At 39.7% G+C, this 14,331-nt stretch overlaps 1 protein-coding gene across 5 annotated transcripts in view; it reads right to left on the bottom strand.

Moving 5' to 3' along the window:
• The window catches only part of RNF180 (ring finger protein 180), a 115,812-nt gene that overhangs the window by 11,906 nt on the left and 89,575 nt on the right, over positions 1 to 14,331 (bottom strand). For 4 of the 5 annotated variants that reach the window (XM_045022042.1, XM_045022046.1, XM_045022043.1 and 1 more), the window contains 2 exons: positions 11,469 to 11,694; positions 8,317 to 8,442 (listed from right to left, as the gene is read on the bottom strand). In XM_045022042.1, the coding sequence (XP_044877977.1) occupies positions 8,317 to 8,442; positions 11,469 to 11,694 (352 nt within the window). Of the gene's footprint in view, positions 1 to 5,037; positions 5,141 to 8,316; positions 8,443 to 11,468; positions 11,695 to 14,331 lie in introns of all 5 variants that reach the window. The other variant, XM_045022047.1, reaches the window with a different exon arrangement.

The raw sequence follows: 14,331 nt of genomic DNA, 5'->3' as shown, positions 1-14,331 counted from the left end.
AATAATGTATTTTTCTGTCTCAGACTTTCTTCCCTTGGACATAAGCACATGAAAGAAGAACTGAGGGTTGTGGGGGGAGACTTGCTAGAATACCCATACTTTCTCCATCCAGACATCTGTGCTAATTCTATAATTAATACTTTGAGAGACATGAGCTTATTGGCTTCTCTGCATCTTGGAATGCATGCTAAAATAGGGGTAACTGAATTTTACACTTCAGGATGTAACATAGTTATTGCAGGAGTCAGGATGGAATTCTGACACCCTCTTGCTAAGCACATGATTGTCCAACTAGCAACAGGTGCATTGTGTGGTGGGTTTGGGTTTTTTTTCCTTCTTCTGAAGCATACGGTATTGACTGCCCTAAGGCAGCATACCAGATGTTAATTGTATGGCAAATCCTATTTTCCTCTTCTAAAACCACAAAACTTTACCAGTTAAGGTTGCTAAGTAACAATAATATATATTATGTATCACAGTTTACAAAATCCAAATACTTAAAACAAGTAAATGAACACGCAAGAATGCCACACAATAGGTCGCTCTGCACACATAGGGCTAGATAGAACTTTTAGTCTTAGCTCTGTTTAGGGGGCACAGAGCTGCACCATATCAGGGGCACCACCAGAAGTTACAGTTCCTACCCTGCTCCCCTCACTCTGGGAGGGAAATAAATTGCCTCACCCCTTTTCAAGGTGCAGCTTATATTCCCCTGTGGAGGGGATCATGACGGTCTGGCTCCTCTTACTCCCTGCCCATCTGCAGCCCCTGCCGTTGCTCCTGCACCTAGGACAATCCAAGCAGCTCAGAGAGAAGCTACTTACTCCCCCTGTAGCACAAAATCAAAACCAAAATCACTAAAGCTAAGCTACTATTAATACTAAACTAAGAATAAAGCAATACAACTATCAAATAAAAAACCAAATCAACAAGTTAGCATCAATACTGAACTGGAATTAAATGAAATGAAATGAAATTAAATGAAGTTAAATCATCAGAGGAATACAACAAATAATCCATCCTTCTAAATCTTAAAAAAGAGCTCTAAGAGGTGGCTGTCTGTTTGGTTATAAACTCCAGCTAAACAGTTTTACTGAGTCAATCAAATTTATAACTTAGATCTGGTTAAATATTTTCATACTGATACCAAATCATCATCTAATGTTTGAACCACAACCTCACAGCCAAATACAAAGCCTCCTTCTTAGACTTCAGTTCTTATGTGGGGGCTACCCCTTCCCCCCCACTCACCCAGCAGAGATTCCAATACAGGCCATAAAATAACACGGAGAAGTGGAAGTTTCACAATGCTGGTTTAGCAGTTTACAGCTGACAACTTTAAAGTTCTTAGGACATTTAAAGGAACAATACAAATCACACTTCAAGGAGTATCTTTATGAGACTATCTTTTAAGGCTTTTTACATTTGGGGAAGTTTCTTTCTGGCACTTTCTTCATGTACACTTTACCGGTGCTCATGCACACATACATACAATCACACTTTCACAACCCAAAATTAAAAAATAAAAAGCCTGGGCCATCTCCCAGCTAATAAAAACAAAAGACCAACATAAGAAAAGGAAAAACAGGATATTTAAGATATAACAGTGGAACTCTTCAGCTCTCATAGTGTTCTGGAATCTCATGAAATTGGAACTGGAACTTCAGTCAATCATCCAGACAGTGTTGCTGCTAGAACAGCACTAGTCATGAGCGGGCTTTCTTTAAGTGCTGAGACTGTTGAAAGGCTGCAGAGGTCTATTCATTAATGTCATGACTTCTTCTCCCTGAAGTGATCAGTCTTGGGCAGGAGTGCTAGAACAATTTGTATAGTGGGGGTGCTGAGAGCCATTGAACCAAACTATAAACCCTGTATATGATGGAAACCACTTCAAGCCAGGGGATGCGACAGCACGGCCCCCTCAGCACCCTTAATTCCAGCACCTATGATCTTGGGGTTCTGGAACTTCAGTCTTCCCTTGGATGACTTGCTGACCCAAAAGGTGAGGCTTCTTGGCCTGATCCTTGAGTCTTATGATTTTTGAGCTTTGCTCACTCCATTTAGCAGTGCTGCCCTCTAAAGACTTTAGAGAAATGAGGTGCAAAGTCTACCTAGGAGGCATGTAACCTGGTCCAAACATGCTTGAATTAGGTCATCCTTACCCAATGTCCTGCTTAAGCCAGTATCTTTAAAAATATTTGTTGTTTAAATACCAGAGACTGTAAGTATGGGATCCCCCTAAAATATCAAAAACACAAAATACAAGACCACTTTTTGAATAAGCTGATAGGGTCTTGTCTGAGTAAAAAGGTCTCGAGAGGACATAAAATCACCAGTTTATGGAAAGTTTGACCAAAATCCTATAAATATAAATTGAAAAGATTTACCAACAGCCAGGCACTCAGCATTTATTCATCAGCAAAATTAAAATTAAATTTGAACATTTTATGACCAGATGTTACCATTCTTGCAAACAAGACAATGTAATAATCTTTATATATTTAGGAGAAAGGCCATAAAGCAAACAGCTTATCTTGCAAAACTTTCAATTTGATAGAAAAAAATTATTGTAAAGCTTATCATGACAGAACTCATTTAAAACAAAAATAATTAAAATTTTAAAATGTCTGTATCACCAGATACCCTATTTCTGTTTCATATTGTTGACAAGCCTTAATCCCTATCCCACCAGGCTTGTAACCTGATTGTCACCTTTGACTCTCCCAACCTTTGTTTTGCAAATCCAGATCATGTCCAATGTTGTCTCTTTTTCCTCTAAACATATCTAAGATTCAGACTTTTCTCTCCATCCACACAGCTAAAATACTAACCTAAATCCTCATTATGTCCTGACTTGACTTTCAGGGTATGTCTACACTACCCGCCAGATCGGCGGGTAGCGATCGATCTATCGGGGATCGATTTATCACATGTAGTGTAGATGCAATAAATCGATCCCTGGCCGCTCTCCCGTCGACTGCTGAACTCCAGCAGTGCAAGAGGCGGAAGCAAAGTCGACGGGGGAGGGGCGGCCGTCGATCCAGTGCCGCGAGGACGTGAAGTAATTTTAATTGGATCTAAGATGCGTCGACTTTAGCTACGCTATTCTCGTAGCTGAAGTTGCGTATCTTAGATCGATCCCCCCCCCAGTGTAGTCTCAGCATTTCTGGCTTCCATGAATGACATACATATTCCTGCTCCAGTTTGTTCAAAATACAATTGTTAAATTCAGCTTCCTTGCTCATCATTGTAATCACGTCACCTCATTCTCCAAATGCCTCCACCGGTTTCTCCTTTCCTACTGCATCAAATTCAACTAGTGCCCTTCACCCTTCTAAGAAGCATTCAAACGTCTTATTTTTTTCCCCCCCAAAGACTTTGATTATATTCTCCTCAAAAGAAAACTGTCATCGATGACTCACAAATTGTAGCAAATTCCAGCCACTCAGTTCAAACCTTCTTTTGTCTTAGGTGAGGGCTTGTGATTAACTTATCCTTAGACAAATCAGATTGAATGGTGAGTTCACAGCCAGCAATCTCAATGACATCTGTGATTCATCCAGTCATTAGTATGTGTCAGACTACATCTACACAGACCTGAAGTTTGGACTACAGAGCATGAACTGCAGAGTGCGTTATGGTGCTGTCCAGGTAAAATAGTTTGCATTAATGTTGCCTTTTTAAACAGGACTAAGTTAATGAGAACTAGGTTTCTTTTAGTTCGTGCCTGCAACATCCACAGCGCAGCGTGATAGTGTGTGCTGCAATTCACAACTCTGTAGTCCAAATTGCAGAGATGTGTAGACAAGCCCTCAGTTTAACAGTGCAAGCAGAAGACATAAACCTTTTTTTTTGGGTGGGTGGGTGGGCGAGCGGAGATGTAATCCAGGAACCCCCAAACAAAAGACTCCAAATTTGGATCATTAGTCCTACCCTGAGCTCCCTTAAGGCTCAGCAAATTTAAAAACAATCCAATTAACTGTTTAGATTTTAGAGGACCTAGAAGAGTAAAGCTTTAAGGCTCATAAACTGGCAGGAATGGAAACCCTCTAGCTGTTTTTCTATACTGGCACTTGCACACTGTAAAAAGTGTACATTTCCTTAATACTGATCTCAGTTTGCGCCACCCAAAGATGAAGTGGTACCCTGGATAAAATTGGACCGATTGAGACCATGTTGATCCGCAGTACAACAATAGTTTGAGCTCTAGCTCTGCACAAAAAAAGAAAAATCTAGAAACTTTTTGAAAAATGGCTATTTTTTCCAGGGCTTATATCTCCACAAACCCTAGCTCTAATGACCCCAACGTGGGTCACTAATCCTACCCTGCACTGTCTGAGGCACATCATATTACAAAGGAATCTGACTAAGCAAGCTGACTTTAGAAGACTTGCCTATAGGGGCGCTGCCACACCAGCATAATTACCTTGTAGACAGAAAGTACGTTAATTTTTTATAACAGTGTAATGCTCTAATTCAGCGGTTCTCAAACTGTGGGACAGGACCCCAAAGTGGGTTGCGACCCCATTTTAATGGGGTCGCCAGAGCTGGCATTAGACAAGCTGGAGCCCAGGGCTGAAGCCCAAGCCCAAGCCCAAGCCCCACCACCCGTGGCCAAAGCCCAAGGGCTTCGGGCCTGGGTGGCAGGGCTCTGATTCCAGGTCCCCCTGCCTGGGACTGAAACGTTTGGGTTTTGGCTCCCCCCGTCTAGGGCAGTGGGGCTCAGACAGGCTCAGGCTTCAGTTCCCCATCCTGGGGTCATGTAGTAATTTTGGTTGTCAGAAGGGGGTCATGGTGCAATGAAGTTTGAGACCCCTGATCTAATTGAATATTAGAATACCAGTTAATATAGTATATAAATGGATCTGGCTTTGATGAGTGTTTTATATAGTGTGAGTTCAATTGTCTTCTTGACTACACCTGTGAAGTCTCCTTTAATTTAAGGGGCTTATATAAATATAAATGAATGCAGAATTTGGCTTATTACGTCCAATGTATAAAAATCTATCTAGGCATTATTTACTTAATTACACTTACCACAATTAAAAAAAATTAATCCGGTCCCTTCTTTAAATATCTTTTTAAGCTCTGGTTTTGCAGAGGCTCTTCAATTCCAGAAAGAGTTACTTTACAATTTCATCTTCAAAAATAAAGCAAAAATGAATGCTAGAATATAATCTAATCTCTTGGTTTAGCTCTTACATAACACAAGTGATCTTTCATCAAAACATTTCTGATGAGTTTATTTTTCGGTAATTGTGTACTTATAGTACAGTTTTATGCACTCTTGTGAAATATTTCAGCACATTTTGAAGTTCCTCTTTTGTATGTGCAGTTAGCACATCTGCAAATACAAATGGGTATTTGCATATGCAAACTGAATATCAGGGCATCTAATTACTGATTAACACATGCAAATGAGTTATACATTCAAAAGAATTATGTATAAAAGGGAGGCCCTTAAAAATTTTGTCCCTAGGCTCTAACTAGGATCCTACCAGTTAAAATTTATATCACATAGCATGACAAATTGGCAAAATCAAAGCATCTGCCAAAACTGTGGGGTGTACTCATTGTTTCCCTTCCTGTTTTCTCCCAGGAGAATGCTCTCTCTAAACAAGACGGGTTAAGCAAATGCAAGCACGTTTGGTGGAGTGGACTCTGTATGAATAACTTCCTTTGCCTGAACCCTTCTTACTATTTCCATGACACTGTAGATTTTAATGTTCTATATACTTAATACAACCTTCAAAAAGATAAGACTTAAAAATATTTTCTTTCATACGGATTAGGTGTTTTATGATGAAAATTCATACTCCATCTATAACAATACATCATTTCTTGAACACTGAAGGTTTTGAAAGCCCAGACATCTGGGCACCCATATATACAATGCACTCCTATTAAAATATGGTTCATACAGCAATTGGTTGCATTTGACAAAAAGCTTTTCAAAATAAAGAGTATAATAAATATTTTATCTGTTCTAAGGGAAACAATCACAGTGGAGATGTGCTATACTGATGCTTGGAAAAGAAAAGCTAGCAAGGAGTTCTCAGGACTAGAAATAGAAAAGCTACAGTACTGAGAATTTTTGTGTAAAGAAAATAAGAATCTGTGAACATGTTCTTCTTTGCTATTTAGATTCTGAAAGACAACAATTTTACATTTTTCAGGACAATTCTTACAGCAATTATGATTTGTACGCTGCCTAGGGATCATTTTAGATCAGTGAATAAATTCAGAAAATAAAATTGTTGGTCCAGACCTCAAGCCTATAATAATCCTGCACTTTATACAAGTTTGGATCAGTTCAGATAAAATAAATCTTCCTACATAATCTAAAGTCTGTTCAGCTGTCAAAAGCCTCCTTCTGCTGACATCTAGCCAAATCCATTGTGGACTTACACTCTCATCAGATCTGGCATTCTCTGATGGGAGGCTATTATCTTCAAGGTTCATTTATTCTGACTTCCACACTATTAAAGCTGAACACCACATTTTGGGGTGTTTCTGTCCTGTGGGAAGCCTGTCCTGCACTAAATTAGAAGACAACAACCAGCTCTGCACTAACTACTACAGCTGCTGGGTATGTAATACCGTCAGTTCTCTGTACACTTCCCCCACACCCACAAAATGTGTTCTTATACTTAAGCAATGCAGTAAAGTACTGTACTGTAAAAAGAAAGGAACCCTCAGCTTCAAAGGTCTGGACATTCCAGTCCCTGCCTACATCACTGCTACTTTCTAATCACATCCACCACTAACAACCTCACTGCATCTTTTGTTTCCTTCTCTCCTTCTCCTCTAATTTCACCTCCTGCCTGAAATCCTTATCCCAGAAACTCAGACTCTCTTTATTCAAATCCTTCCTTAAAATCCAAGTGGACGAACGCTGACCTATTCCAGTATTACACTGTTACTGCCCCAATTAACAAAAATATAGTCTAAGCAATAACCATTCTCCAGAGCTTAGGGAGTGCTTGGTTGATCATTGCCTTTTACAGCTTGATCTTGCAAACAGCAATTCTGATAGATGCCAAGCGTGCCCAACTCCCTCTATGCCCAGCATCTTGCCCAGTGGCATCTTAGACAGTAGTCCCCTGGGGGCAGTGACCTTGTCCTTATTTATTTATGTTCTGTCTGAGCTGAGCATGCAATTGGCACTTAATAAATGAGTGAAATAACATTACCAACTATATGCCCATGTTTGCTCTTTAGTGTGTTACAACAACACAATAAGCCCAGCATAAATATAATATAAAAATAAAAATGGCTGAAAGAAAAAAAAGAAAAGAAAGTCATGTGCTTGCTATTTCTTGGTTGCTGTCAGGAGCTTTTTGCCTGTGAGCAATACCAAAGAAGTCCTCCCAAACCATTAAACTTCACAAGTCTACATGCACAATATTATGCCCTGGAGCATTTCTTGTTGTTTTCAGTGTCAAAATGATGACCTTGCTTGACCCAGTTTTATAAGTAGTAACCTAGAATCCACCTTATTTGACCTGCAAACAGGACTGGATAGAGTCACCAAGAAAGTTAAAAATAGGTGACATATTTTTAGAATCAAAGAGCCTTGGTCTTAAAAACAGGAAAAATTATTGGAATACTATTGTTGGCAAGACAGTCCTCTGGAGAAGTATTCTCACAACCAGAATATTCTGATCACCTGGTGTTATATCACACCACCAGCTATAACAGCAAATATAGATGGAGCCCAGGAAAAGAAAAGAAGAGACCTTGGACTGAAATAAAGGGATACACTGGGGAAGAGGGAAAATCAGACATTTTAATCCTCTAGTCGACACTACATAATTTTTAGTTAACAGCCAATATTTTGGTGTTAAATTAGTTACAAGAGGACTATTGTTTCCTGCATAAACAGATACAGTATTGCAAAGTGAGAAAAGAACAAAGGACATAAAACGATGGTTCAGCATTTCTTATTCTGTGTCATGTGCAGAAAGCGAGCAGCATTTGGCCCTATTTAACAGATTTCTAAACTGGCGTTATACACTTTTACAAGAGAGTGATTCTGTGGTTTCTTTCTAAGGACCACACCTGGTACGGAAATTTTTCACAGAGAATAAAACAAATACCTCTCTATGTTTATAAAATATTTTCCAAAAGGTGTGTACAATTGTATATACAATTAGCATAACTGTGCATGCACACTGGACATTTAGATTTATAACTAATCATTTGCACATGAAAATTAAGACCTAACTGCACATGAACATGCTTGAAAACTAGGCTCTGCATGTCTACAGTGTTATATTGTCCAAACAGTAATGTTTTTTGCAACAATTTTCTTACCTTCCCAAACTCTGAATGGTTTCCTGCAGCTGGGCAGGGGCCATGTTGCAGAACTTGATTTTTGAAAGCTCTCTTTTAATTTTAAATATTCTCTTGGGAAGGAAGATTTCGTGGAGTTGTTCAGTTCTGTAATTAATGGAAAAGAAGATATAATTATAAAATGAATACATTCAGAAAAGGTATTTGGACAAATGTATAATACAAAAAATAAAAATGTCTTCTCTATTGTATAACATCTCCGTAATTACTACATCTTTAGATCTTTTCAAGTTGATGAAGATCACAAGAGAATGAGATTTTGCAGATATAGAAAGCATAATTCTTAAATTTATTCTTCAACCTCCTTGTCTCCAAGCTTCCTACCGGCAAACGAAATTAAGACCAAGAAAAAATACTTTGTGGAATTACAAATATTCCACTTTTAAAATTAAGTAGGAAAACACATTAAAAATAGATGCGGACAAGCTATAAGTGACCACAGGCAGCATACATCACACACTTACTCAAACAATCCCTATTAGAAAGTAGTGATGACCCAATGTACAGACATACACAATTAGATCCAATGTACAGCATGTACAATTAGTAAATATAAAAGCATTTTCATGAACATAGAGTCTATACATCTGATTGTGATTCCATTACTCAGCTTACATTCTGGTATTTCCTTTAAACACAGTGATACAATACCAGTTATCAAGCCTAGTAGACAGGACTGGGGATTGAAAAATTGTTTAGAACAATTATTTACAGCAGGGGTGGACAAACTTTTTGGCCCGAGGGCCACATCTGGGACAGTGTATGGTGGGCCATGAATACTCACAAAATTGGGGTTGGGGTGTGGGGGGGTGCAGGCTCTGGAGTGGGGCTGGGGATGAGAGGTTTGCAGTGTAGGAGGGGGCTCTGGGCTGGGGAAGGGGGTTGGGGTGCAGGTGGGGGAGGGCTTCAGCTGGGGGTTCAGGTCCTGGAGTAGGGGTAGGGATGTGAGGTTTGGGGTGCAGAAGGGTAGGAAGGGGATCAGGGCTGGGGCAGAGGGTTGGGGCACAGGGGGAGGCTTGCGGGGGAGGCTCTAGATAGTGCTTACCTCAAGCGGCTCCTGGAAGCAGTGGCATGTGTCTTCTCCAGCTCCTAAGTGGAGACGTGGCCAGGCGGCTCTGCACGCTGCCCCATCTGCAGGCACCACCCCTGCAGCTCCCATTGGCTGCAGTTCCCAACCAATGGGAGCTGCGGGGGCGGCACTTGGGGCGGGGGCAGCATGCAGAGCAGAGCCCCCTGGCTGCCCCTATGTGTAGGAGCTGGAGGAGGGCTATGCCGCTGCTTCCAGGAGCTGTGTGGAGCAGCCCCCGACCCTGCTCCCTGGCTGGAGCGTGACAAGCCCCAGACCCTCGCTCTCCCCAGCGGGACCTCGAGGGGCAGATTAAAATGGCTGGTGGGCCGAATTCAGCCTGTGAGCCATAGTTTGCCCACCCCTGATTTACAATCACACCCATATTATGAGTTAACAGGAATGATTATTTAATGAATGCTGATTGGAACCAAAGACATTTTCTAGGGGGATGGGATTAATAACCCTCTGGGATAAAGAGTTGTCAGTCTCAAGCAGCCATTAGTTACTTAAGAAATATTTGGGGGGCAATTTTATTATTCTAAAATGTTCTGAAAATAGGAACACAACCCAGCATGGGCAGGACCTTGCTGGCCACATTAACCTGCCTATAGCAATACACCCAAAGAAACCAACAGTGAGGAAAAAAAATCTTTAAAATGTTTTCCCTACCATAGCAAGGAACAGGATTGCAGATTCAAGAGACAGATTTGCAGAATCAGTAGGTAAGAGGAAAGGCTTTTAAAATCCAAGCATTGGCTACCAGAACTATGAGACTCCCTTCCAGGGCCAAGTCAATGTGGCTTCCATTAACTACTAAAAGTTGTGCCCACAATTTTTAAAATTGTGCCTTCAAAAGACAGAGGCCACGTAAGGCTCAGATGAAAATCAAGCCCCAGATACACAGAGTCACTGGGCTCTGTTTATTACTTTAAAAACTTTGATACAAGTTTATGTACAGCCCTAGATGCCTTGTCAGTGATGGGTGCTTTCTGAATTTTTAAAATCCAAATCTTTTCCTCTGTGCTGAAGCAGAGAAAGCTGAGCTTGGTGTAGGCAGGTTCCAAAAAAGACTAGTGAGGAAGACTAGGGCGCATAGCCCTTGCTATTGGAGGTAAAGGTCAGTGGATTTGCATAATCAGAAGATCCACTGGCCCATTTTGCCCCACCTTTCCCCCAAAGACCTCACTCATTTCACGAAGTACTACTCACCCCTTGCTTTCCACACATCCCTGTTCACGTTGAGCAACAACTACAATTCACCTTGCCTCCCGAACTCTATAGAATCAGAAGAGCAGAGCTCAGGAGTCTGGGGGGAAGGCTGGCCAGTGTCTAAGGCTCAGATCCTCCAAGGTATTTATATGCAAAATGGAAGTTAGGCATCTAAAACTACCCTCGAGGATCTAGGTCAAAGAATAGAATTAGATGGTGGACCTTGACAGTTCTGTCAGGTTTTATTTTAGTCTATGATGAAATTAGTTTAAGATGAATAGAGAAATAAATTCTTTTTGTGATTAAGTGTAAAATTTGAAAAGTTGCCTTTTAGGGACATATTCTGACAATGCGTGCACGTATAAAGTTTGGAGTTTGTGGTTCTTAAGTTACACTGAGCCAAAGAAACGAGACTTCAAGGGTAAATTTAAAAAAGGAAACATTTTTAAAGTGTTTCCTCTGCAAAAGCTAATAAATATTTAAGAAGGAATGCACAGGAAGAGTTATTGCCCAAAACTGGAAATTAAATGCAACCACTAAAGTCTGAAATAGAGGGATTTTAGTCACACTTTAAATGCAAACAAATCTCAATGCACTCTTAACTATGGAGTCATTAATGATGTGTGTCACTGGGCCAAATTCTGCTCTGAATATACTTATATCTGGATTTACCGAAATGTTCATTATTATTTACACATGACAACAGAATTCAGCTGACTGTATACTGTTAGCAGGGCTCTTGCTATATTTTTAGCTGCATATTTTTTCAGACCAGAAATGGGAAAAGAAAAAGTTACAAGTGTTTTCTATATTTAAAAAAGTTTCATTTTTATACCTGTTTGGAAAAAGACTCTGGCAATTATAGTACGGCACAGTGGACATGGAGTGTTGGTTGGGTTGTCTTTGGCAAGCATCCGCAAGCAAGGTTCACAAAAGATGTGGTGGCATGGATAGCACATATACGGATTGAAATAAACATCCAAGCACACTGCACAGAGGTAGCTTTCTTTATCTCCTCTTTGTTCATGCTCATCATCTGTATTCAGGTTATCACTCAGAGTCTGCAAGGAAAAAAAAGAAAAATCTCTTCACAGCGCAGTTTAAAACTTTCGGATCAGTCAAGTAGGAGGGAAGGTGGTCTTGTATTATATCTAAGAAATAAAGGTATGATTCCCAATGGTTAATACATAATTCTTTCAAAGAGATAATGAAGCATCCTCAAGTGACAGAAATGCTTCTTACAACAAGCATATTGAGGGAAACAATTATGGACATTAGACCTGGGAGCCTAAAAGTAAAGAGAAACATGGAACCAAAAAAACTGGATAAAAATAAAGCAATTTACAGATTCCTGCCTTTCCTATAAATCTTAATATTTTCTCTGTAATTTTATAACAATAAAGAGCTGCTAAGTTTAACACAAAAAATTAGTAACCATAAAAAACATAAAAAAACACTATGTGCATTTCTTCTGCCTTTGAAAGAACATTGTCTATTTGTGGAAGGCATGCTCCAGTGGGGATAAGAACTCAAAAATTTTGGCAAGTGCATGGTTTTGCCAAAACCAGTTGCTCTACATTTTCATAAGCTAATCTACTTGTAGGAGGACCAACCTGGTCCTTCCATATGGTTTGCAGAATGCATGAGCACTAAAACCTTACACCCTTATGCCAAGTACTAGCCTCAGACAACCTTTCATTCTTGCTCAGAAATGGGACCTGTGCATCAGCCTCCCCGGTAATATTCAATCCTTATATAGCATTTTTGGGCCTGAGATCTTAAAACACTTTATAAAAAGAGGCAAGTAGCATTAGTCTCATTTTACAGATGGGACTTAGACACAGAAAAAAGTGACTTATCCAAGATCATCCAAAAGGTGAGTAGCAGAGCTGATAACAGAACTCAGGATTCCTGAGTCCCAGTCCAGTGCTCTACCCACTATGTTCCCCAGAAACAGAAATAGGGATGAAGGGATACATTTAAATGCAGATGGGGAAACCAGGAGATTAAGCATGTGAGAGAGGAGTCTAGAATGAGAATGAGGTTGTAAACCTGGGTAACTGGAAGGATGGTACCACTATATATAGTAACAGAGAAAGGCGTGGGGACAACTGGATGGTGGAGTTTTGTGTACACCATGTTCAGACTGAATTGGCAGCTGGACATTCAGATAGAAATGTTAGAAAGACCACTGAAAATGAGGGGCTGAATGAAGGAGGAGAGGTCCGAGGTGGAGTACCAGATTTAGGAAATATTGGTAGAGGGATAATACTTACAACCAAGTAATTGAAACCAAAGAAGTAAACTATGCAATAAGTCCCACAAAAACATTTATCCCACGATACCAAAATAGCAAAAATCACTCCCTGTTAAGAGACTTATTTAAAAAGAATACATTTGACCAGCTTAGAATGTACTGAGTAAATTCAAAAAATGTTCATGTTCAGCAGGAAATAAAAAAGGGAAGACAAAAATCAGTACTACACTTTTAAAATCATCTTGCAAAAATACCTGTCCCAAATTAAAAGTGCAGAAAACATGCAAAATTTATTTGGAAAAAATACTAACCTAGCAAAAATTAATGATCAAAGTTAGACCATTTTAAATGGCCTTGGAGTAAAATAAACGTAAGTCACTTTTGAAACAGAGGCACAAAAGCCTAAAGATACCTACATATGTTTTGGGCAATGCAAGCACCGCTCCAAGCCTGACTGGTAGCTAATTTACTATTTCATTATATTTAGGTCAATAAATTGTCCTGAAATGGTGAGTGACTGATAACACAAGGAGGAGAAAGTCAGCACCATTTATTTATTTCTAGGCTCCTATCCTGTAGACTTTGTATTTACCAAAAGCTGATACAACCGAGTGCAGTGGACACCACCCTTCCATCTAATTAATGTAAGATTAGCATTTTGGTATTGGATTTTTTTTTTTAATTGTGCAAGTACAAAGGCTGTCTCACTTTAAATTAGTAACAAAAGGGATACATCAACATGTAAACATTCAAACCCTTAAATATAAAACACATTTTATCAGAACAACAAGGTGGGTGAGGTATTATCTTTTATTGGACCAACTTCTGTTGTGAGAGAGACAAGCTTTTGAGCTACACAGAGCTCTCCTTCAAGTTCTTCCAAATTAGGCCAAGAGGCCCTTTGAGGTTTGTGTACCTTCAGGCACTGTGTTTTAGTTGACAAGTATATTCAGTGCAGACCTTCTTTTTCGCAGGCTTCTGGCAAACTTAAGCTTAAAACCTATAGATCAGAGAGGAGCAGAGAGGCCAATGCCCCTGGCCTACATATCTATATTATAAGTTAATAATTCACTCTATGCTACTTGCACTCTAAATTTCTCCCCATACAGCCACTCTCACTAAAATCCAAAAACAAGTTAAAAACTTCAGAGCAGAGCAAAGTAGCTTAAGCAGCTCTCAGGAGTTACCTATTGCCAGGAGCCATGTCCTCCTTTCAGGCTTTTCTGCTTCAGCTTGCAGCTTGTGCTGGATAAATTGCTCATGGGAAAAACAACTGAAATGCTACCTTCTTCTACAGATAACTTTTGTTTAAAGCAGATACCATATCTTCTTTTTTTCTTGTTTTCATATTTAGAAGAAGCTACAGGCAATGGGACTGGTCATCTAAAATGATGAAATACTTCACTGACCACAGTTTCTGAGCCAATGATTAATTATGTGT

This window comes from Mauremys mutica, chromosome 6, assembly GCF_020497125.1.
Source record: "Mauremys mutica isolate MM-2020 ecotype Southern chromosome 6, ASM2049712v1, whole genome shotgun sequence".
Taxonomy (NCBI): domain Eukaryota; kingdom Metazoa; phylum Chordata; order Testudines; family Geoemydidae; genus Mauremys; species Mauremys mutica.
The sequence above is the reverse complement of the archived record's forward strand: the minus strand, read 5'-3'. Positions and strand labels throughout refer to the sequence as shown.